General features: G+C 46.5%; 1 protein-coding gene across 5 annotated transcripts in view; it reads left to right on the forward strand.

Moving 5' to 3' along the window:
• ETS1 (ETS proto-oncogene 1, transcription factor) overlaps positions 1 to 23,667 on the forward strand; it is a 132,540-nt gene that overhangs the window by 55,871 nt on the left and 53,002 nt on the right. For 2 of the 5 annotated variants that reach the window (XM_019421391.2, XM_019421393.2), the window contains exon 1: positions 8,430 to 8,896. The exons of the other annotated variants lie outside the window; for them this stretch is intronic. In XM_019421391.2, coding sequence (XP_019276936.1) covers positions 8,815 to 8,896 — 82 coding nt within the window. In that variant the 5' untranslated portion in view covers positions 8,430 to 8,814. Of the gene's footprint in view, positions 1 to 8,429; positions 8,897 to 23,667 lie in introns of those variants that run through there. 5 annotated transcript variants of the gene reach the window in all.

Below are 23,667 nucleotides of genomic sequence, written 5' to 3' on the forward strand. Positions count from 1 at the left end.
TTACCTATCATTACCTATCATTTCAAGCCCTGGACGCTTGAAAGTGCTTCACAGGCCTGACTGATTAAATGGCGCCTTCTTGCACGTCACACATGTCAGATTTGCTTCCCTCCTCTCCGCTAACTCCAAGGAAGAAAGGTTTTTATTGTATAGAAGCCAATCCAGATAGATGAGATGTGAGCTGGGGTCTGTTCCACCTCATGCGTCACTGCCGGGACCATCCACCACATTCTGACTCCTTCACGTGAGGTGATGTAAGATGCCGAGCGAACACAGCTGGCTTCCTGCAAATGAAGGAAGGCTCCATCTCTCCTTGGCTCTTAAGAACAGAGAACTACATGTGAGCTCTAATCCCAGAAAGTTGACATATCCCTTCCTGAGGTTGTTTCAACTGTTGACTTTCTATCAGTGGCACGTTGGGTACTGGGTTCTAAAAATGAGTAATTACGCAGGACACCCTAGCGTTGTTTTCATGGGTCTACGGTCCTGAATGTGTGCGAAACTGGGACCCTGTGCCCATTTTTCAGGGCAGTGCACATACCAAGGGACATCCGAAACTGCAAGGGAATTTAAAAAATCCTCTGCATTGCACGATTCAGCAGCGGCAAAGGTGGCATTCATGGTAATTCATTCTGACACGATAATGTTCAGTGAAGGATGCTAAAGGTAAGATAGGGATACATTCCTGAGTCAGATGTTTGTAGATGCCCACGATGGTGGTACCCAAAGGATGTTATTGTTATTAGCTAGTAAGATGTTCTCAGTGTGACAGGTTCCATTTTTTTTTTCTTGGGCCTGCTGTATGGACCGAGGTCTGGATGAAGTGGTATAAAATAATGTGTGGTTTATGATCCTCACCACAGCTTGGTGGTAAAGGTGGACCTTAACCACACCCGTTATTTCCTTGGTTTCTATGGTTTAAGATCAGCCTGCTTTTCTGTTGCGACACTTCCATTATCCGTTAGCAGACATAACTAAGTACAGAGAGTGGTAGTCTGTCACAGTCCAGCCAGCAAGAGGGGTTAGGGTTTTTTAGTGTGTTTTCTTGTGCCATCTGTTAGGTGCTGGTGGCTCAATTAGCCTCTGCCTTCCCCATTCCCATCACCTGTCACTCTGGGGGGATGCCTACAGGAAGGCCAAAGGATGTTTACAAATGTAGTGCTTCGGGGAACCTGACCAGTTCGAGCAAATTTGAGAAGGTAAAGGAGATTGGTAACAGGTACTGGCCTCCCTACAAGCATCTGATGGTCCATTCTTCCTAATGAAGATGGAGAAAATGAGGCCCATCGCATGCATTCTCTTGTCTCTTACAAATAATGGATGTAACAATTATATATCGTACCTTCATGACAATCAGTGAAATAAAATTCGATTCAGCTTGAAGTCCAGAACTCCCTAAAGAACTACCTCTGGGCAGCCGAGTGAGACTATGGACCATATATTGTATAAACGTTCAGACTTACGACAAAGCAACCGGTTGGCTTTGTGGGAAGCCAAGTGCCATCTTTTCACAAACAACTATCCCCAAAAGGCTCAGATGAGAAATAAAAAGAATATGCGGACCTTAAGCAACATTTTCCTTTAAAGGAGGTGGGAGATGACAGGAACAGAATCAAACTTCATGAAGACCTTTTCCGTTGGAAAAGAGTCACGTGGCTAGGTCTTTAAGTCTTACATTTTGGGGCAACTTTGAGTCTCGCATTCGACAAAACTGAACAAACAAACGAGCAAGTCAGTGAAATGAAATCAAAGACTGATGTCTGAGTTCAAGATCCATTTGTGGAATGTTGGGAAGTCACCTGTTCATCAGTGAAATAATCAGTGTAGTTTAGTAAGCTCCTCCCGTCCTGAGCTGGGCACCGGAAGTTATGATACTGAAACTAACTGGTTGCTGCCTTTAGGTAGAGGGGGAGGTGGATGTGCACATTCAAATATTCACTCGGTGTTTGCACCGGCTGCTGAGCACGAGGAGCACCTCGTGGGGACCAGGAGGGAAATTCTTTGCATATAGCACATCCACATCCACGAGGGGGAAAGTCTGTGTTTGGTGTCGATTTTCAGCTTGACCTTCCCTTGCATCTTCTGTGACCTCCTCCTGAGATCCTCTCCCCTTGATCCCATTCTGTATCCTTTGCAACTCTTCCAGCTTGAGAACCTCCTATTGATTTGTTTTGTCATTCTATGACTGTCGGCCATGCGGGACAAGTAAATGGACTCTGTGACAATACTGGGACACGTTACTGGGCCTTCATTTCATTTTGGGATCTTGGGGCTTTCAGTCCTCAAGTGACCAGAACACAGAACAACTGTCACTGTACCTCCTCATGCCTGCCCCCGACCCCAACTTATCCTTTCTCTGTTCTCTGAGAAGATTCCTTCCTAGCGCTTCCTCCCATACCATTTTCCTTTTTCCCGTCAGGACTGTTTCTTCTTCTGGTGCTATCTGCTTCCTCTGCCTGCCTTACGACATCAAGAACAGGATGGAGAGGTTTTTCCACCCTATCTCTGCTCCTGCATCTCTGGGGTGGTAACTGGTAGTCTTTTGGGGGCAATTGTCTTGGCATTTTAAAATGGAAGGCAGGGGAGCGGGGGGGGGGGGGGGGGGGAGGGGAAGATTCCACAATGATATTATCTTAATTTAAGATTCAGACCACAACTGCAGAGAACATCTGTTTTGAAGTCTGCTGTTGTCTTTGTAACCCAAGAGAAAAGCAGGGGGAGATCAGAGGAAGGCCTTAGCCTTCCTCCAGATGAAACCACCTGCAGCCGCGGGAGGGGGCTGGGATTCCGTTCTCCTGGGGCGCGGAGCTCCTCGCTAGGAGCCTGGTTCTGTGCTTCTGCATGTTATTAAAGAACACTGGTTCTCCTGCCACCTGTGCTAATGCTCTCCTCCCTCTACCTCCTCAAGAGGCCAGTTTAGGACAATTTAAGTGGGAATCCAAATTACACGATCCCCAAAGGCTCCTAGGGTAGCCTGCGTTCTGCATTATCCAGGCCCAGGAGGGAGCAACAATCCCAGGAAACAGGGTCAGTCTGGGTGTGGAGGAAGCCTCAGAACCCTGGAGCCTTGATGGGCAGCTCTTCACCTCTTTCTGCATGAGCAGAGCCTGATTTGCTGCTACAGGAATACGTGATGTCTAAACTGGTGGCTTTTGTAATGTCGCTTGGTCTACGGATGGGGCCAATCCATCCCGCATTGTTGGGGCTGCAGATGCAGCTGAATGGTTCTTAATTACAGTCTAAAGAAACTGCAGACAGCAATAGAGCCAACCCAGACCCTTTTCCTTCCTACCGCCCATGCCAAGCTGTCTCCCGCAGGGAGCGCTAGTGCGGTTATCCTGCGCTAGGCTTGCCCAAAGACGACACAGCGGGTGCGGAGAACACTGTCAGGTTTCTAGCAATGGAGTCGGATCATCATCCATCTGTGCCTGTGTACGTGGGATCCTGCTTTGTGTCTCCAGAGTGCCCGGTAACAGACTACGCTGAATGGGAGTGGCTTCTGCCAGCGTGGTATCTGTAAACCCAAGGAGAGGCCACAGACAGAAGTGCAGTCGGGATCCTGGACTGCCTTTGTCGTTTTCAGGCCATGTGGCCTCGGGCAGAATGACCTCTTCTCTCAAACTCATGTTTTACCCCTGGTAGGAGCAGGAGGGCTGGACTTGACCGTCTCTGAGAACCTCCCACCTAGCTCCGACATGTGATGAAGCCAGGACCTAAGATTTTGTGTCCACAGAGGCGCCACAAACACGATCTTCCTTCTGCATTTGAACTACCGTTTTCCTATACTCTTAAAACAAATACAGATCTGTGGTTTTTTCTTCTAATCAGGTAGTGCTGGAATGTCTCCAATGAGGCCAAAGCTGGGCAGGTTCCCAGATCAGGAATTGAGGAGAAGGGGTCTGGAGAGATTTTTTTCAATTACACACGATCGCTCGCCCTATCTCTCCCCTGAGGACAGTTCAGGTGAAGAGAGGATCCGAGTTACTCGGTAAAGGGGATGGTCATCGAGGTTCAGCATGATTTCTTGGCTATTCTTCCTCATACTGGAAACGAACACCAGTAACAATATGTAACTTTCACTGAGCACGTCTTGTGACCTAGACAGACACTGTGCGAAGGGCTTTGCATGTGTCATCTCATTTAATCCTCCAAACAACCTTAAGGGTGGGCGCTATTATGGCCTCTACCTTAAATGTGGCGGAGTTGAGGCTTTCGGGTTAGTGATTTAGGAGTAGTAATTCAGCTGGCTGGTTGGCAGAGCTGGAGTTTGAACCGGAGTCCTACTCCAGAGCCTCCACTGCTCACTCTTCTCTTTGTTTTATTGTGGAAGCTTCCCCCCCCCCACCCCCAGGGGCCTACCAGCCCCTAAGTCCTACCCCTCCCTGCACCCCGCCCCCACCTCCTGCCCAACTCCCGCACCCCCCTCCCCCAACTACTGCACTTCTTATCGCCCATTGTTTATTGTACCTTCTAAACAATAGCTAATGAGCCTGTATTACACGGTAGGAAGAGCCAGGGGTGATTTTATTCCATGAAACAGAGAGGAGGTTGTGACACAGAAAGGTTAAGTGGCTTCACTGAGGTCACAGAGCCAGCCTGCAGCAGAGCAGTCCTGAGCCCGCGGCTGGGGTTCTTGAACTGACCCTCAGGCCTTCTGGCATCAGAGTTTAATTAGGAGAGTTATTTTCATTTTCCTTTCCATCTCCAATTTGCCATTTTATTGCTACTTGATAATGGTAGATATCGAAGCCCCAGGCCTTTTTCTGCCCCGGTGTGCTTTTTTAATGACTCAACTTATCACATAGAAACCACTTGCTTTAGAGTTAAGCTTTAGACGCCTGTTTCTAGGTCCCTGTGTGTGATGGGGACTGTTGCCTTTTCTCAGAGAAAAACAACCACAAACGCAACTCAGACAGGTTGTTGAGGACCTTTTTTTTTTCTTTCTTTTCTTTTTTTTTTTTTAAATCTTACATTTAAACCAGTAAATCAACATCTGTGAGTCATAAACGTGTTCTGGATCAGCCGTTAGTGGTCTGAATGTTTTTGCACCTACCTCCAATACAGCATATTTTAGCTCAAAACTCAGAGGTTCTTTTGTTTGTTGAAGCTTAAGATTCCAGAAATAGACAAATAACTTATTCCAGCACAGTTGTGGAGAGGGGGAGTCCATCTTCCACGATTGTTTGAAATGGGGTGTATTTTTTATGTTTCTTTTTTTGTTAAGGCTGGCGTGGCATTAAGGGGGGAGTAGAAAAGAGAAAGGTTATGTTTTTGACATCTTCTATGTGTGTGAGAGAATTCTGTGTAAAAATGTGACTAGTTCTTTGATACCGTTAACATCTAATCGCATTCCCCTATGCCCCAACCCCTGCAGCTTTGTTTTGACCCTTATTGACACGATGTTCCTAGTTTAAGGAGTTTTAGCCCTTGAGGGATGTAATTCCCTAGGTTTCAGGGATGTTTAAAGATACAATTCTGTTTTCTCGCAAGTGCAGGAGGAACAGACTGCTGCATTACAAACAAAAGCGAAGAATTCCCTTGGATGATTTTTCTTGAGTGCCTCTAAATCAGAGAGTCTTGAAACAACTTGCCAAGTAGCTGGAAGGCAAGGCCCAGCTGATCTTGTTTTGCTGGTGGGGAAACTGAGGCACAACTGAAACTAAGTGGACATGAACGCTGGGGAACAGGGGTTCTGCTCTGCCCCGGGGGACAAGGAGCAGACCTAGGGGCACAGTCACTGACATTTTGTAGTTTATCTTCACAAGCCATAGCACAGCCAACTCACTTAACCTTTAAATTAGAAAGAGATGGTGACAAAGTAGGTGCCCACAGTGACCAGGAGGTTGACAGTTCATTACTGCGTACATATTGATTGTCTGCCATGTGTCCAGCACTGGGCCAGGTGTTTGTTGGTTTTTAGGCTACAGTAAGATAGAACTGCCATCGAAAGTCCATAGAACATTTACAAGAATCTACTTGTGTCATAAAGAGAATAAAAATCCAATCAAACTTGATTGGATACTTGCAAGCCTGATTGGATTATTAATATCCCAAATATGTAAAAAATGTTTTAACTTGTCTATACTAGGGCCCCTTGTCCCAAGTGAAGTTTCAGTTAGGTCCGAAGTTAGATGCATAATTTCTGGTAACTTCACTATTCACAATCAGTGTCAATCAGAAGTCGACTTCCTGGAGGTCCGTGGTGGTCTTTGGCTATCTCACCCTCCTTCTTGTCTTCACCTAAACCCCTTCCTTGATTTGGACCTTCAGCTATTTTGAGTTTCTGTGCTGCAGGACTGGGTTAGAGAAAAGGATGAATGACAAGGAGAGATGTCACTTTTAAGGAACCGAAATAATAAATTCCCCCATTGCCAGAGTGGAAAGTATTTATGGTTTGATCATGGTGGCTTCTTCTAGTGTCTAAGGGTGAGGGGTGTTGGCAGCAGGAAGAAAGCTGAGGAGAATTCTGGGGAAGACAGAAAAGACTGGCTCCGAGGAAGCTTCCTTTGCAAATAGAGAAGTACGCACACTTGGATTTTAAAAATACCAGCATTTTCTTAACACAACATCAATAAAACAAGATTCCCCAAAGCAACTCTTGATTTGTTCAGTTGTTTTGCTGATGTGTTCAGAACGGGCAAGGCAGGATTGGTTCAAGATCCTCTCCTTTGCGGCTCATTTGGACGTATAAATGTACAATTCATTCATCAGCGGTTTCCCCCAGCTTTTCCCGGGATCAGAAGTGTCTGTTCTTGTCATCTGGAAGCCAGCATTGTTTTCTCACACCTTTTGGAAATCTAACAGTTGGATTACAACAATCCTTCAAAAATTAGGATTATCACATACAAATATTTTCCTCTTGTTACTGAAGGAGGGGCATCATCTGAAGTTTGAACCAAGAGCTAGAGCTTTATTTTCTGTTCCTGGCTCCTTCTCTCATTTGCTGTGGGAAACCTGCAAGTTACTAATGCTTCAAGGAGACAAAACTGGGGTTAGGTAAAGGTAAGCAGGTGTGTTCAAATTGATGGGGCCGGGGGGGGGGGGGGGGGGAGAGTGTTTGTCAGCAGTTACATACAGTTAACAGGCAGGTGGTGGTAGTTCAACATATGCTTAGAAATCAGGAAACAGTATTAAAAATAACTTTTTTCTGAGGTTCAGAAAGATATATGCTTAATCTTCTAGTTAACTAAAGGTAGATCTCAATGTCTGACTCTAGCTATACCTAAGCGTGTCTATGTACGTACCTCTATATTCACTGGTTGCTTTGTTACTTAGAACCAACTACCTCCACTTATGATAACCAATGTGTTAGTGCAAAACCATTAATTATTTGGGATCGCGTTGCGGTGTCCGAAGTGTCCGAAATTCCCAAGTGGAACAGGGGTTGTGCATTGTTGATTGTGTCACAGCTGTGAATGATGTACTCCAGAAATTCAAAACCACAGGGCCTCTGCATTTCTTTCCGTGCTGGTGGTAGTTGTGGGGTTTCCAGTTTTCTCCAGTGGAAGAGAGTCTGTGAAAGGAAGGGCCCATGACTACATAATTAGAAGAAAAATAGCTTACCCTTCCACTCAACCACTGCTATAGGTAAACTGGAAGCTTATGGAAGCCCATGATTGGATTCCAGTTTGGGGGCCCTGTTCTATGCTCTTTTAATAACACAGAAGTATTTGGGCCTTTGTCTAGGGGTCTCCAGGAGGCTGCCTTGAGCTTGATCCTTCTCAAGGACAGCGAAACAAGATTTCAGCTCTCCAACGCTGCCTCGTCTTAAGTCATTTCGTAACCATGATACGGGTGAGCTCTGAAAAGTCTAAGGCTCCTCCAGAAACACTGAACCGATTCCTGACTCACAAACCGGCTGCAGTCCAGGACTCATAAAGCCCTTCGAGGACACTGGCTTCAGAACCCCCTGCGCCCGCTCGCACGCACGCCCCTTCCTCCGCATGCCTCACGTCCTGTGTGTCAGTCTTTGTGAATGAATGATGTACACGCACTCGGAAAACTATGCTGCTACTGGGGGGGGGGGGGGGCAGGAGCGGGTGACCAAGTCCTCAAGAATGCGTGGCGAATCAGACGGACTTTCCCCAACGGCCGTGGCAGCCTCTGCACCCAGCCTGCTCTACGGCCCTGGGCCCTTCCCGGCGCGGCAGAGGGCTCAGCGCCCGGCCGGCTCCGCGCTCAGCTCTAGGCAGCAGGGCGGCTGGGCCCCGGCAGGCAGCAGGCAAGGGGCTAGGGCGCCGGCGGCCGCGGAGCCCCGCCCCTCCTTCCTTTCGTTTTGGGCCGCCGCCGCCAATTGGCCGCTGGCCTCTGGCCCCGCCCCCAGGCCGCCCCCGCCCCGCCGTCCCCGCCCCTCGCTCCTCCCCCCCTGCCCCCCGCGGAGAGCCTGGGGGATGGGGGGGGGGGGCGGGCGCGCAGACCCGGCGGCCGAGCCACGGCGCCGCGAGAAACGCCCTAAAGAGGAGGGAGAGAGGGAGGGAGACCGCGGCTCCGGAGAGCGAGAGCGAGCTGAAGCTGCCTGCCGGCGGAGAGGAGGAGCGGGGCGAGGACGAGGAGGAGCGGGGCGAGGCGCAGGCGAGGCTGGGACCCGGGGCGCGCGCACTTCTCCGCAAAGTGCCAACTTCCCGGGAGAGTGCCGGGCGCGCACCTTCTGGGCGCGGGGAAAAGTCAGCGGCAATCTGAAATCTTAGGGAAGAAAGTCGGATCCCCCCCCCCTCCCGTCCCCTTTTCCCCTGTTACTAATCCCCATTAAAAAGACAAACAACAAGAATAACAGCAAACTTGCCATAATCCTGTCTGCCCCCCACTCCTGGCACCATGAAGGCGGCCGTCGATCTCAAACCGACTCTCACCATCATCAAGACGGAAAAAGTCGATCTGGAGCTTTTCCCCTCCCCGGGTGAGTGGTGACTGTCGAGGCCCCCACGCCAGCTTTGGGCCGGAGGCTGGGGTCCCCTCCGCTTCTCCCCCCCCTGCTTCGCTGTTCCCTTCCAGGCAGTTCGTTTCTGCCTGAGCAAGGCGATGCTGGGAGCAGCTGGAAGCAAGGTAGAGAAGACTGTTGGTGGCCTGGGACCCTTGTTTGGGGGGTGGTATTTATTTTCACAGCTGTGTTTTTGTGAGTAATGGGAAAAAGCTTATAGAATGTCCAGCACCCCCATTCCTGCTTTCTTATCTTTCCAAATGAGTGAGAACGCTCTGGCCTTTTCCCCTAGCTTTGTGGGGGGGGGGGGGGGTGGACACTGCCGCAGAAGACATCATCCACTGGCCCCCGCATTACCAGAGCTGGAGTTGGATGGAGGGCCCTGGGCAGTAAGAACCGACATAGTGTGTAACTGACTGGCCTGCAAGCACGTTTCAAACATCTTGCCGTCCTGCGCCCCTCTGTCACATGTCCCTTTGCTATCTAGCTCCTCTTTTCTGGGTTGAGGGCAAGGACATGGGAGGAGAACTGAAATGATCGTCTTAACTTCTGGAAACATCCCGCTTCTATTCCTGCAGGTTACTTACTTTACCCATCTTCCTAGTCTGCCATAAATTTGCCCTCTGCCACCAAAGATCTGTTACAAGAGGGAACAACGTCCTGACACCAAACGCGACTTTGTGTCTTTGGTTGGTGGTTGGTTGTCCAATTCCTTGGTTTGAAGGATTTGAAGAAGAGGATAGGAAAGGAATGTGATTTTGTCTTGGAATCCAGAATCCCTGGGATAGATGCGCTTTGAGAAGAGTAGATGTTTTCTTTTAGGATGGGCAACAGCCAGCTATCTTTTAGAAATTAGTGATTTTAGAGGTAAAGGTATATAATAAGATACAGTGCGAAGGTGATGCCATCTGGAAAATAATTCACAGAAGTAACCTGCTTCTCTGTGGTATCTGATTATCAATAAGTTTAGCTGCTCCCGCCTGTGGTTCAGGCTTCTTTGCCTCTGCTGTAATGAGTTGCTTAGTTTAACCCTTTCTTAATCTGCTTAAACTTCAAACCCAAGCCCAGCTGATGTTTTGTCATTTGGAGATCATTCCGAAATGTTCATAAAGACATGGATGACCATGTCCTCTCCTGTTAGACCCCCTCACATTCAGCCCCGGTACTGGGGGTTCCACTGGGAGGTGCACAAAGAAGGCTAAGACTGTTTGTTGTCACAGGGATGTTGATGGTCAGAGCAACGCTGAGTTCAGCTAGAACCGTGGAGACATTTCGGGCACTTAGAGCTACAGCTCAGAAATGATGCTGCTGTGATGGTTGTGTTTGGGGTTCAAGGAAGCCAGAATAAATTCTGTTAGTCACAATTGCACCAAACCATGCATGAAAGAAATGATAGTTCGCAGCCAAGATGTAAGCTCATCTCGTAGGTTCTTTCCTTAAGAATGGCTTGTTTGTATGCATGCCTATGGGGAAGAGACAGATTCGGCTGTCTGGGAAATAGCATGTAAGCTGGTCAGTTTCCATACCTACAGTGGATTTCAGGGGCTAGGAGTGAAGAGCCCCTGGCACCACGTGTTTTGGGTCACAGCGAACAGCTGAGGTGATCTGGGGGGTAAGTTAATATTAACACTAGAGATTTTGAGCATATGGAGCTGTTATTTTGGTTATTGATAAAAAAAATAAGCCCCCGGGCAAGTAACTTTGCTTAGCTTTCCCATCTGTAAACTGGGGACAGGAAGCCCTAATGCTACAGTCAGCATCTATTATAATAGGAATCTTTACAATGCCTCTCTTTTCCAGAAAAGGTTGACAAGCCACTGGTCAGGTTTTGTAAGCATCCTTCAATACAACAAAATGTCAGTGGGTCAGAGAAATTGGGCAGCCTTCTGCCATTTATCGTAAGGAGGTTTGGTTTCTGGCACTGTCTTGGGGAAGACGGAGAAACTTGAAAATATATACATAAGTTTTTGGTTTTGGTTTTTTTCTGGATTTTTGGTAGCGTATATGTGAATATTGTACCCATATCTTAGAGAGGAAAATACAGGCACAGAGAAGGTAAGTCACTTAAGAAAATCTAGTAAGCCCGTGGCTAAGGTTAAATTAATCACTTTTCTAACTTCTCAGTGTACGTTGCCTTCCTTGAGTGATACTGCAAATTACGTTTGAAAAGCTCAGCAAAGAAACGTCAGTTGAGGCTTAAACTTGCAGGTGCAAGGATAGAAGAAACATTCGCCATGGCTGCTGCCTTTGTTGGGGGGTGGAGAAGACACTGGCTAAGTGGGGATTTGCTTTGCCCATCAGACCATATAGGACATGTGTTTAAAGTTTAACTTCTCACAGCGTGGCTTTGTGTCCACAGCTGTGACTTAAATATTTTTCACAATGATTCTTTGGGTTGTTTAGTTTCTTATGTGTGGAGACAACTAGTGTGGGATCTTATCTGCCTTAAATAATTAAACCAAGATTTTCCCTCCCCAAATCCAGGAGCCAAAGAGAGGCAGCAGGGAAGTAGGTGCTGAAATGGGAGTCCTGGGTTTTTTGCCTGTCTTTTGTGGCTAGGACCTGATCCTGAACCTTTTTACACTTTTCTTCTAGATTGAGACCTCACAGATTTCCAACAGCTTTAAGTACCAAATTAACCTACGCTTTGAAATAACATTGGAATTGCATATTCCTTGTAAGTGTAAAGTGGGTATGCCATTCTAATTGCAATATATGATGGCAAGGCTCTCGGGTCTTACATGGGCTAAAAGAAACAAAGCCATGGAGAGTCCATGAGTTCCCTCTTGGTGTGGAGCTCACTGAGAAGGGTGGAGGCTGGGTGCCAAAGCAAATACATTCCCAAGCCGCTTAATTTTCCCCTCCTTCTCCACTCCACCTTGCTGGTGAGGTGAGCGAAATGCTCAGGGAGGAGCGGGAGTGCTGATTCTCCCATGTTTGCTATTTTATGAGAATGAAAGGATCACCCCCGTCCTCCATCAGACACCCACATAGTCCTCAGAGACAGGAAGAAGATGTGTTCCTTCGGTCGTCCCTTTGGTCAGTCTTTCTGCCTTCATCCGCGTAGACAAGAAAAACGGGCAGCGTTGCCCAGGCTATTAAGCTCACTGTGCTCCCAGACCCCCGCGGACCACACTCCATTAGTGACTAACAAGCCCAGTGGTTCAGAGCCCGGAGTCTGGAGCCAGCCTGTCTGGGATTGAATCCCAGCTCTGCCACTTACTAGCTGTGTGACTTTGGACAGATTACTTCATGTCTCTGTGCTCTAGCTCCTGCATCCGCAAAATGAGTGTGATAGCTGTTCTGTCTCACAGGGCTGCCAGGAGAATTGTGTCTGTTGAGGTGTACAAAATCTTAAAGCAGTACTGACCCAAGTAGATTCTAAACAGTTAACTAGAAAACAAGTCAACAGAAAACCAGTGTAGAATTTTCAGGGGCCCCTTGAAATGTTTAATAGGGGCTGTTGCTGTATAATGTACTTCCCCTCATCTCCTTTTTTGGGAGAGAATGTAAAGTTGAAGAGAACTTTTTCATCTCCTTAGCTGAGATCTCATACCAGTGAGGTTCCATTCTGTGGCCCACAGAGCAAACACAGTGAACCAGGTAACTTTCAGAGTGTCCAAGTACCTCGAGGTCCCAACTCTCTGCTAAGGCACGGGGCTTGGTCAGTAACTTTGGGTGATGGGGGTTATCAGTGCTATCTCTAAGCAAGCAAGAGAGCCACCAAGACTAGGAGTCAGGGGGACATTTGAAGGGCTGACGGAAAAGTAGTGTTTCAATTATGCAGAGTTGAGAAATGCATCATGTCTAGTTATTATAAAGTATCTCACATTTTATTTATTTATTTGGTTGGCAAAGCTTGCATTCCTGGCATTTTTGGTTGGTTTGTATTGCTGTGTTTTTTTTTTTTTTTTTTTTTTTTTTTGTCTATGTAACTTTTTTTCTTTCTTAAAGAGACCAGACCACCCTGTAGGAGGGTTCCCGCCCCCGGGAGACAAACCAGCCGTGGGCAGCCTCCCAGAGCCCGGCTTACTCTGGGCTCCAGCAAAATCTCTACAAGGCAGAGAGCTGGTTAGCATAGGTCAGGATTTTTCAGGAAAGCAGCTCTCTCTATTTCAAAGAGCACAGATAACTCTACAATGGCTATAGCAACAGCATAATTACAGACGTCTCTCTGGTTTGCGGAATGAATAACCGGTGGCTATCATGGCATTCCATGAGCTTGCATTGGAGGTAGTCTCTTGCCATCCCAAGTTACAGGGATTTCTCTGAAACATGCATGGAGCCTGGACTTTCCCATAAAATAACACTGTGACCCTTCACCCGGACTCAGGTGGGGAGAGCTATTTTTTTTATCTATTTTTCAGATGAGGAATGGGAAACTCAAAGAGATACATTATTTTGCCCAAGGCCACACTTGTTAGAAACTTACAAACTGATGAGCTGTTTGCAGGCATGTTATACCTAAAATAGAAGCCCCGTGTTATTCACAGACACTCTGGAAATTAAAAGGGATGCTCGAGAAAGCAGTGATGGTGGGTGCTCTGGGGGCTGAGGAGATACAGGGCTCCCTCCTTGCATGACTCCTCTGACCTTAGGGAAAGGGCCTATTCTGCAGACAGTCTCCAGGCCTGCCAGTCCTGATGTGTTGCCGTAGGAAGATGCTTGAAGGTTCGAGCAATGCTTGCCTTGGACCACCACGCGGAGAACCCGGGTTCTTGTTTGTCTGATGTCTTCCCAGATGTATTCTGCTCTGTCACAGGTGGCCAGGTGATGCTGGTCACTTCCAAGTTCACATCCTTCCTGGAGCCTCCTGATGCTCCCTGTTTTGCCTCTTGTATCACAGACACAGCTCTGCAGAGAATCTCACTCACAATCTGGTTGATGAGAGACATAGATCAGCAACTAGTGTGTTTTCTTAGTTCGGTTGTAGTTTAATTTTCCTGCTTCCGGAAGAAGCTATAGGCGCCTACATTTTCTGTCTCTGCACAGATGTTTTATTTTTTCCAACTAAAATGTAGCATTTTCAAGTCCGTTCCATGAGTCAGGGGACTGTTTGTAGTTATTTTGGCACAGGGAGGAAAGGCGAGCTTTGGGATTCTACCTGAAGATTCACCAACCCTCTACGACCCAGGGTTAATAGGGAACAAACAGATGTCCTGACCACTTGTCCATGGGGTAGGTATTGTTCCCTCTATCACTGCCTTATGGGGAGCATTTTCTCCCAAGTAAGTAACATCCTGGGGCCCACACAGTCATCGTAGAGATGGATTTGTATATTGACAACACAGTTTCCATCTTTTTATCTGGCTACTCCAGAATGAAATGTTGGTCCCACTTCTCCGCTCAGACAGAATCTCTTACAAGATTTGCTCTCACGTTCACAGCCTTTTAGGCCCACTCTTTGCTTACAGCTGCTAAGCTCTTAACTCAGCACTGGGAACATCAAGACAATTCCCAAATGTATCATTTCTGTTGGTCATGTGCCTATGGCTTTGCTTTTTTTCAGTTGGGTTAAAGACATCTTTTTTCAAAAGGTCGGTAGATGTTTTTCAAATTGCATTAACAGGCTATTTCTACTTGGCTACTTTTCGAAGCCCTGTGCCTATCTGTGTTACTTTTTTCATTGTGTAGTTTGGAGTCTCTGTGCAGATACGAAAAGAAATTGGTCTGTGTTGGAGGTTGCAGTATATCCAATTTCATTGGCAGGGAGCCATGCTTACAGACACACTCAAAATACTGCTGGTCAAGCCATAAATATTTATTGATTCTTTGGCCAATTTCGTCATATTTCCCAGGTGCTTTCCAGTTTCTGCTGCTTGTGTCCAAGCCTGTCACTGGGCACTTCTTACTGTCCTGTCACCTCTTTTCAATTGTCCTTTTCTGTAGCATTTGGTTTTGTCCCTGAGATTTGTAAAATATTGATGCAGATGGTGCTTGAAGGCCCAAAGTAGTATTGGCCAGTTTTGTATTGGGTTTCAGATCTTGATGTTGTACAGGTAGTGAGTTCATTTAATTTACCATCTAAACTGGGACGCTTTTGAGAGTGTGATGGGCACTGTGAATAATGATACTAGAATGATGGACATAAACTGAGACTCTCCCAGCAAACGAGGGTCACACTACTTAGACACTGAATTGAGATGACAATATTCTTTATGATACCTACTCTCAGTCGCTAATCTTGGGGGCTAGACCTTCCAAACTAAGCTACGAGGACCAGATTAAGAGTTTGAAGCAATTCAAGTTCAGTGTGGTTTCCCCCAACCATGAGTTATATTTTTAAATGTGTTTTTGACGCATAATATAATATTTCTCAGAGCCTGAGAAACAACTACAAATCAACCTCAAACAAGTCCACCTCAGGCATTTGAAACCTCTTGGTAGCTTTGGGTAGCTATGCTAAGCTGTTGATTTTTGCTTTGCAAGGTTCTGCAGAGAAACTGTAAACTTTCTGCATGTAGTGTGTGTGTGGTTGTGTGTGTATGTGTGTGGTGTATCTGTGTATGTGTGGTGTGTGTGTGTGTGTGTGAGAGAGAGAGAAAATGAACTTTCGAGTAGGGGGGAAATGTCATCATTACACAAGCAAAGACAATTAACATTTTTGCTTTGTTTTGTCTTAATGCGCGTCCACGGTGAGAAGTTTTACTGGTGGGATCAAAAAGGGCAAGGAAAAAAAAAGTTTTTTTGGTACCATTAAAGTGGGTAAAAACAAAAGCAAAAAGCAAGCCCTCGGTGCTTTAGGAGAGGAGGAAGGGAGTGGTGGATTCAGTTGCAACATCCCTTTTGGCTAAAAAGGAAGAGACAGAAAAACGAATGAGGGCAGGAAGAGAGTAAGAAAGTAAGAAAGAACTCATAAAGGAACAAGAAGAAATACTTAAAGAAAGGAATGCAAGAATTCACGTGATTATTTCATAGACTTTTGGAGAACTCATAGGGACCCATCTCAGGTGGTCAAGTGGGTGACCTCAGCTCTGTTGTTCCCACTCTTAGGCTGTGGAATCTTTTCAGAACCCCCTAAATCCCTCATAGATGCACGGCTGGTCAGGGATAATCAGATGGAATCTTCCCTGTGTTCCAGATGCTTCCATGGCTAAACATGCAGGAGAACCATTGTGTGAATTTATGGAACTCTGTGTGGATCAATGATTATTTCTGTTTCCTGGGCCCGTTGGGTTCTTTCTTCCAGCACTTCTCAGCTAGAATAATTTCACGGGTCAGCTTTAGAGAGAACGTGGCTATTTCAGAAGCATTGGAAGGGGGCGTAAGAACAGGGAAAGGATTATTTTAGATAGAACAGTGTGGGATGAATGCCAAAAGTTTAGAGTTAAAAGAAAGGCTTACATAAATATGAAGAAAAATACCTTGATTGTAGAAAGGGAAGAGAGAAGGAAGTGTGAGGCCAGGACCCATGTAAGAACATTTTGAATCTCAGGATGAATTTTGCCTTTGAAGGTAGGGAGATTTTAAGGACAGAGAAGTGTTACATTGAATAGGCTTCTGAGAGGGGTGAATTTTTTTTTTTTTTTGGTAGCATTACTTTACCTCCTACTCATACTGTTAAAACCTCTGTATCAGTTTATCAGAATAGGCGTTAAACCTCAGAGAAGATGACAGAATCAATCAGGTACGTATTTTCAAGGTACGAATGAAAAATAAAGAATCTAGGTCAGGCAAGGGCATTCCTAAACCAGGGAGTGTTTGCAGATCATGGTTTTTGAAGCATTTAGGAACTCTAAACTGGGTGCCAGGTACTGTAACGGCTCCTCTCTGATGACTTTTTTGTGTGATGACAGTTTAGTGCTGGGGAAATTCATTACTTCAGCGTTTAGGTTTAAAGTAAGAGTGTTTTGGAGTCGGATTTTAAAATAGCCTTCAGAAACTCCATCACAGGAAATTTTGGGTGGAAGAGTTTCCATGCGATGACCTTTCTACTTTCAGTATTTATATGTTTTTCCTGTCTATTGGGTATTCCTTGCCTAAAATTGAAGTGAATTCTGTACATGAGGCACAGGTTGTCTTATATCCTTGAAATACTGGTTCCTTGGATGGAACAGGAGACTCATCAGCACAGTAGGAATACATATTGTGTGTCGAGTGAATAGGGTGTCCTCTGGGGGGCCCATCATTGGTTGGAGAGTCAACAGAGACACAGAATCGGAAGCAGGCTCCAGGCTCCAAGCTGTCAACACAGAGCCCGACGCGGGGCTCGAACTCACGAACAGTGAGATTATGACCTGAGCTGAAGTCGGATGCTTAACCGACTGAGCCACCCAGGTGCCCCATGTTATTTCTACATTTTGAGAAATGTAGCCTGGGTGCTAGCCATGGCTTTGCACCTGTTTTTGTGACCTTGGGCGAGTCATTTCATTTTTCTGGACCTCAAGTTCTTCCTCAGTCAAATACATCAGCTGGAGAAGATGACCGATGAGGTTTCTCTTAACACTGACATTTTATTTATTTTTTATTTTATTTTATTAAAAAAATTTTTTTTCTTTATTTATTCTTGGGAGAGAGACAGGGTGTGAGCAGGGGAGGAGCATAGAGAGAGGGAGACACAGAATCCGAAGCATGCTCCAGGCTCCGAGCTGTCAGCACAGAGCCCGACGTGGGGCTTGAAGTCATGAACCGCGAGATCATGACCTGAGCCGAAGTTGGACGCTGTACTGACTGAGCCACCCAGGCGCCTCCGCCCCTTTTTCTTTTAATGTTTATTTATTTTTGAGAGAGAGAGACACACACAGAGTATGAGCAGGGCAGGAGCAGAGAGAGAGGGAGACACAGAATCGGAAGCAGGCTCCAGGCTCCAAGCTGTCAACACAGAGCCCGACGCGGGGCTCGAACTCACGAACAGTGAGATTATGACCTGAGCTGAAGTCGGACGCTCAACCGACTGAGCCACCCAGGCGCCCCATTAACACTGACATTTTATGACTCTAGATAACATGTAAGATAATTCAGGCACGGAGGGAGCGTAGAATGGCATTCAAGGGGTAGGCCAAACGAGGATGCTTTCCTCCTAATCCTCAAATTCTGTTCCTCACAGTTCCATCAGTGGGAGAATTTGGGATACATCTGTGAAGGTGAATAACTTGACTGCAGAGAGGTGTCCGGGACCATTCCTGGCCTCGTTTGCAGTCGGAGAACCCGGGCACGTTGCCTCAGGGGTGACACTGGGCCAGGAGTCATACCTTCCTCTTGGTCCCCCTCCCTGAGACGGCTTCCTCGTTCCAGGAGCCTTCGCTACGTTTGCAGCGGAAGGCAGTTCCAGGGTGGGGTCTCATCGGGAGGGAGGAGATGGAGGTTAGGGGTCCGGTAGGTGAAGCAGCCGGCCCCAGCTGCCTCCCCAGGGCTGAGCATGTGGTCTGAGCCCTGAGCTTATTTCGTCTAAGCTGCCACTTCTCTGTGCGCTGCTCGCTCGGTAGGTAAACAGTCCCCTCCTGCAGCAGGAATGCGTTCTGCTGAAAGCCACCTCAGTGCCTCTTCCTGACATAGTCAGCGAGTCAAGGCCCCTGACTCCTGTTTGTACAGAGGGAAGGGCCCCGGGCCCGCTTGCTTCTGGCCTTTCAGGGAATGGTGTCTGCGCAGCAACCGGCTGACCCATCCGCGGGGTGCAGGCCGTCCGGTGGAGTCCGAGCCAGACAAGACACCACCTGCTTCAGTCTCCACAGCCGTCCAGGAAGCTGCGAGTGTATGTCGGGGTGTGGCGAGCACAGGCCGCCTGGCTTTGCAAAGGCCGCTCTCTGCCGCCGTGGAAGAGTGTCACCTGCACACAGCTGTTATCTGAAAATCGTTTTTCTTTTTCTTTCTTTTTTTTTTTTTTAAAGTCAACACCTCCCTGCTTTCCTTTTTTTGTCTTATATATTTTTTTAGTGTTTATTTCTGAGAGAGAGAGGGAGAGAGCATGAGCAGGGGAGGGGCAGGGGGAGAGAGGGAGACAGAATTGGAAGCAGGCTCCAGGCTCCAAGCTGTCAGCACAGAGCCCGACATGGGGCACGAACTCACAAACCGCGAGATCATGACCTGAGCCGAAGTCGGACACTGAATAGACTGAGGCTCCCAGACGCCCATGAAAAATCATTTTCTTGATGTTACTTCTACATTCAAAATTTTTTTTTAACATTTATTTATTTTTGATAGAGCACAAGTGGGGGAGGGGCAGAGAGAGAAGGAGACACAGAATCGGAAGCAGGCTCCAGGCTGTGAGCTGTCAACACAGAGCCCGACGTGGGGCTCGAACTCACGAACAGGGAGATTATGACCTGAGCTGAAGTCGGACGCTTAACCGACTGAGCCACCCAGGTGCCCCATGTTATTTCTACATTTTGAGAAAAGCCTGTCACAGTTCGTCCTTTCTGTCAGCAGCAGGCGGACCAACAGTGGCATGTCAGTTTGGGGAAAAACAAGAAAAACTGCCACTGGTAATATAAGGTAGACTTTACTGGTACGTACATAGGGATAGAGTCTCTCCATTCCTCTTGATCCTTTTCCTTTTTTTTCTATTAGTTACTAGGTGCTAACTTATGAATGTGTCAAGATATTGATGTGCCAGGGACCTCATTATTTTACCCTAATCTCTACTAGCCGAGTATTCTTTCCATTTCACAGATGAAGAAACTGAGAGGTCACACAACTTGTCTGAGCTCACATGGCTGGTGAGTGTAGGGGTTCGGATTCAGACCCATGAACTCTGAAGTTCTGTGTGTGCTGCCTCCAGAATTTGCATAAATCTTTGGATGTTTGTTGAGTTTGGGGGAAACACTACAGTCTGTCTGGGCTTAGGATTGACCAGTTCACTTGATACTTGCTTATCATTTGGCAGAGATTTTACAGGGAGACACGTGACTTTACCACATTTGACGCTCACTCGAGGTAATTCTTTGGGTTAGGAACATTTTACAAATGGGGAACCTGCAGGGCGGATCCTAAGTTTTCTTTCCCCAGGTTACATGGTAGGTAAGTGGCAGAGTTAGGACATGAAGCTGTCTTCCTCCAAACCTCCTGACTTTTCCATTCAGCCATGTATATTTTCACTATTTCTATGGTACTTGGTAAATACATGGCTAATGATAGTAATGGTAATGAACACTAGCTCGAGATCAGAAATGCCAACAGGACACCCTCTTCTCTATTGTTAGATATAGATTTCCTCCACATACTTTATATGTAGTTAGTGGGTCCCACACAGTTGGCTCATTATTGAGCTCTGAGTGGGTTTCACCGACGACTCTGACATAGGATCTGAAAAATCTGCATAGCTTTCCAAGATGCCAACCCACTGGCCAACTTTTAAGTAGGATGGCAAGTTAGTTTCTTCTCAAGTAAAAAAAAAAAAATGTGAGTTATTACTCCACAGGCTTTTAGACAAATGGGCAGTTTCCCTCTGGGGTGGCTTGATCTTAGACTTCGGGAAATACATTATTTTGTTCAATATAAAGAATTTTGAAAAGAATTCCTGTCCCGCCTGTTTCCCTGTGTTGAAATATATAATCTTCTGTGCCTCTGTTTACCCGTTTTAGCAAATGAGGTCCATCTTAATGACTGGCAGAAACCTCAGGTAGCCGGAGGGGGAAAAAAAACCCCTAAAACCGAAAAACAAAAACCTTTGAATCTCCTCCTGCATTTTATGGGAAAGAATTGTGCCAAAGAGCCATATGAGAAGTGATGACGTCTTAGATGAGTGGATTTTAAACACCCCCCCGCCCCCCATCTCTCTGCTAGTTTCCATTTGGGGCAGGGGCATTTGCTGTGGCACCAGGTATAAACACTTGGAGTTTAGCAAAATTATATTTGATTACCCCTCTAATACAATGTGTTGTTCCTTAGCAGTAAAAAGAAGGCCCCTCCCTCCTTGTGTTGGTTGTTCAGGAAGCTAGAGCATTCCAACGTGGAGTGACAGGTGATTACACTGAGAAGCGTCCCCCTTGGCATGTTGTTATTTTCTTGGGGGGGGAATGTAATCCTGAGTAGCCAGCAGGGCCCTTGGGGGGCTCTGGATCATAGGGCAAGAGGAGTTACTGATGGGAAGGAGAGGGTGGTACCCTGATTGCACCAAAAATGGAGATAATCACATTATGTTTGGTCCTTTTGAACCTCGGCACTGAACTTAGTGCTTGCCAGGAAAATGTAGTCTCTAAGGCATATCTTCCTGTGGCTGCAGCGTGTCTCCTTCTCAAACAGGGGATTGGGCCTTTGGCTCCCTGCTCTCCACCGGTGGGTAGTTTGGGTCAATCCTAAGGAGTCCTTGGTCTTAACCTTTTCCTGGTATGCACATTTTCTGGGCTGAAAACTGCACGGGTCCGCTTATAGGTGGTCATCCTTTACGTTGTATTGCCTGGGGTATCAGAATGAGGATACCTGTGTCTGTTTTTGCTCTGGGCTGCCAGATTGTCGCCACGTCTCAGCATCATCTTTGGATTCTTCTGGAAGAAGGGTGCTCACTCCTAGTGAGCTGCCTCTCATTGGGAGAGAGTAGGAGAGTTAATGAGCTCAGGTTTGGAAAGTCTTTTGGAGTCATTGGTGATGCAGGGAATGTTATTAAATTAGTGGGAGAGATGATACAGACAGAGTTGCAGTACTGAATACATAGGAACTGGGATGAGTCATGTGTGTGAGTACAGGAAATGCTCCTTGATTTTGCATAAGAACAAGAGTTCAGTGTTACACCTTCCTTGCCTCCGAATGGCAACCGAACGTTCTTCAGAACTGCCGGGTGCTCGTTTTTGGCCTTTGTGTGTATCTGGGCTTCAGTTTGGAGAAATGAGAGAAAAGTAAAACTAATATTTACAGGGCACCCACTATGCGCCAGGCACACGGCGGGGTGCTTTGCACAAATAATCCCCTTCCTTAAACAACTTGGTGAGGTTGGTGTTTTAATCCCCATTTTGAAGATAAGAAACTGACTCTCGGAAAGGTTCAGTTCGTTTTCTGGAGGCCTTAGAGCTTTCGAGTCACAAATTTGAGCTTAGATCTCTCTGATTACAAAGTCCTACCAACTTAGAATCTGTTGGGAGAGCAAATTTGCTAACATTCTTATTGAAAGCTGTGATTCTTGGCACATCGTTTTGTGCTTTATGCTCTTTAGGCTCCTCATTATTACCAGGGTAAGGAAGAAAACATTCAGTAGATCTATAAATATCTACCGCTGGTATGTGTAATACAGGGAGAGAGAAAAAAAAAAAATAGTTCCCAGAGTTTTCATTGTGCATTTTCAAATTCAAAATACACAAATGAAAAGTAGCTAACTGAACTGACCGAACTCCCATACAGAATTGGAGCCTTGGCCCCCATTTTTCAGATTGGGAAATCGAGGAATGAAGGAGGAGCTCCACCCTTCCTTGAGAATTCTCCAGGGAGGGGATGTTCAGAGGTACAAGCCTCGGCCTTGAGGCCACTTGATGCAACAGGAATGTTTGTAGATAAATAAACACACATGGAATGAATCAATGTCTACATGGAAGACCTGGCGTTAACCTCTGATTCAGTTGGAGATTTTTTTTTTGTTTTTTGAAAAATCAAGTATCTGTTTCTTTATTTCTGGATTTCCGAAGGCTTCTTTTGGGGAGCTTTGTGGCTTTTCTATGCCCTCACCTATACTCTTCTGTGATGAATGGGCTAATGGGGGGAATATGGAATTCCAGGCTGGCTTCAGTGTCTCCAGCGGGTTGGGGTGCTGGATGAACAAAACAGCGATGTTGGTTTTTTTCAATGAGATTGGGCCCTGGCAACTTGCCTCTGGGTTCATAGGGTTTGGTCACGTTGTGATGCTCACAGACGTGCTGCAGACAGTGAGCGAGGAGCAAAGATGAGTCCAGTCTCCGGTGGCCCTTGGCTGCCTTGCTTTCTAAGAAGAGAATATTTTCAGTGTTTTTATGGGCAAACTAATTCTAAGGACTTAATATTTGAATTTCTGAAAGCTGGGGGTGCCTGGGTCGCTCAGTCAGTAAAGTGTCTGACTTCGGTTCAGATCATGATCTCACTGTTCGTGAGTTCAAGCCCCGTGTCAGGCTCTGTGCTGATGGCTCAGAGCCTGGAGTCTGCTTCGGATTCTGGGTCTCCCTCTCTCTCTGCCCCTACCCCGCTCATACTGTCTGTCTGTCTGTCTCTCTCTCTCTTAAAAATAAATAAAACGTTAAAAAAGTAATACAGTAAAAACTGGTGCGAGATAAGCTCCTCCTACACACACCAGTCATAAATCTATTTGCAAATCTTTTCGAAATTCCTGCGTGTACTTCTGGACCCTCAATGCACTGCACCCTTTTTTAGTAATTGTATTTGGTTCTTCTGTTTGTCAGGTGGATTTGTTTATGCCATGAGTTTCTTCCCCTGATCTTCATATCTATATACCTATATACCTATATATATTTTGTACACACACGCACACACACACACACACACACACACATTGACACATTCCCTTTTTCCCACATCCCATCTGAGTCAAAGGGAAGGGGTTTACATTTAGGTTGCTCCATAGAGAGGAATCTTTGTCCCCAAATCACAGTCTGTCATTCATGATGTGGGTTTTAATGATGTCCCTCACTGCAGGCATTATGGGGTCCTGGAAGGACAGGGTTGAGGTGAGCCGGCCCTGGGTTTGAATTCAGGCTTTCTGCCGACTTATTTGTCCTTAGGCAAAGTGTCGAAAAGCCTTGCTTTTCAAAAATGATCCTTACAGTGGAGATCCTAATAAAGAGCTTTCAGAACTGTTGTAAGGATTTGAGGTGATCCCTGTAAAATACTTTTCCACT

Source organism: Panthera pardus, unplaced genomic scaffold (assembly GCF_024362965.1).
Source record: "Panthera pardus isolate Hobbes unplaced genomic scaffold, ASM2436296v1 HiC_scaffold_12, whole genome shotgun sequence".
NCBI lineage: Eukaryota > Metazoa > Chordata > Mammalia > Carnivora > Felidae > Panthera > Panthera pardus.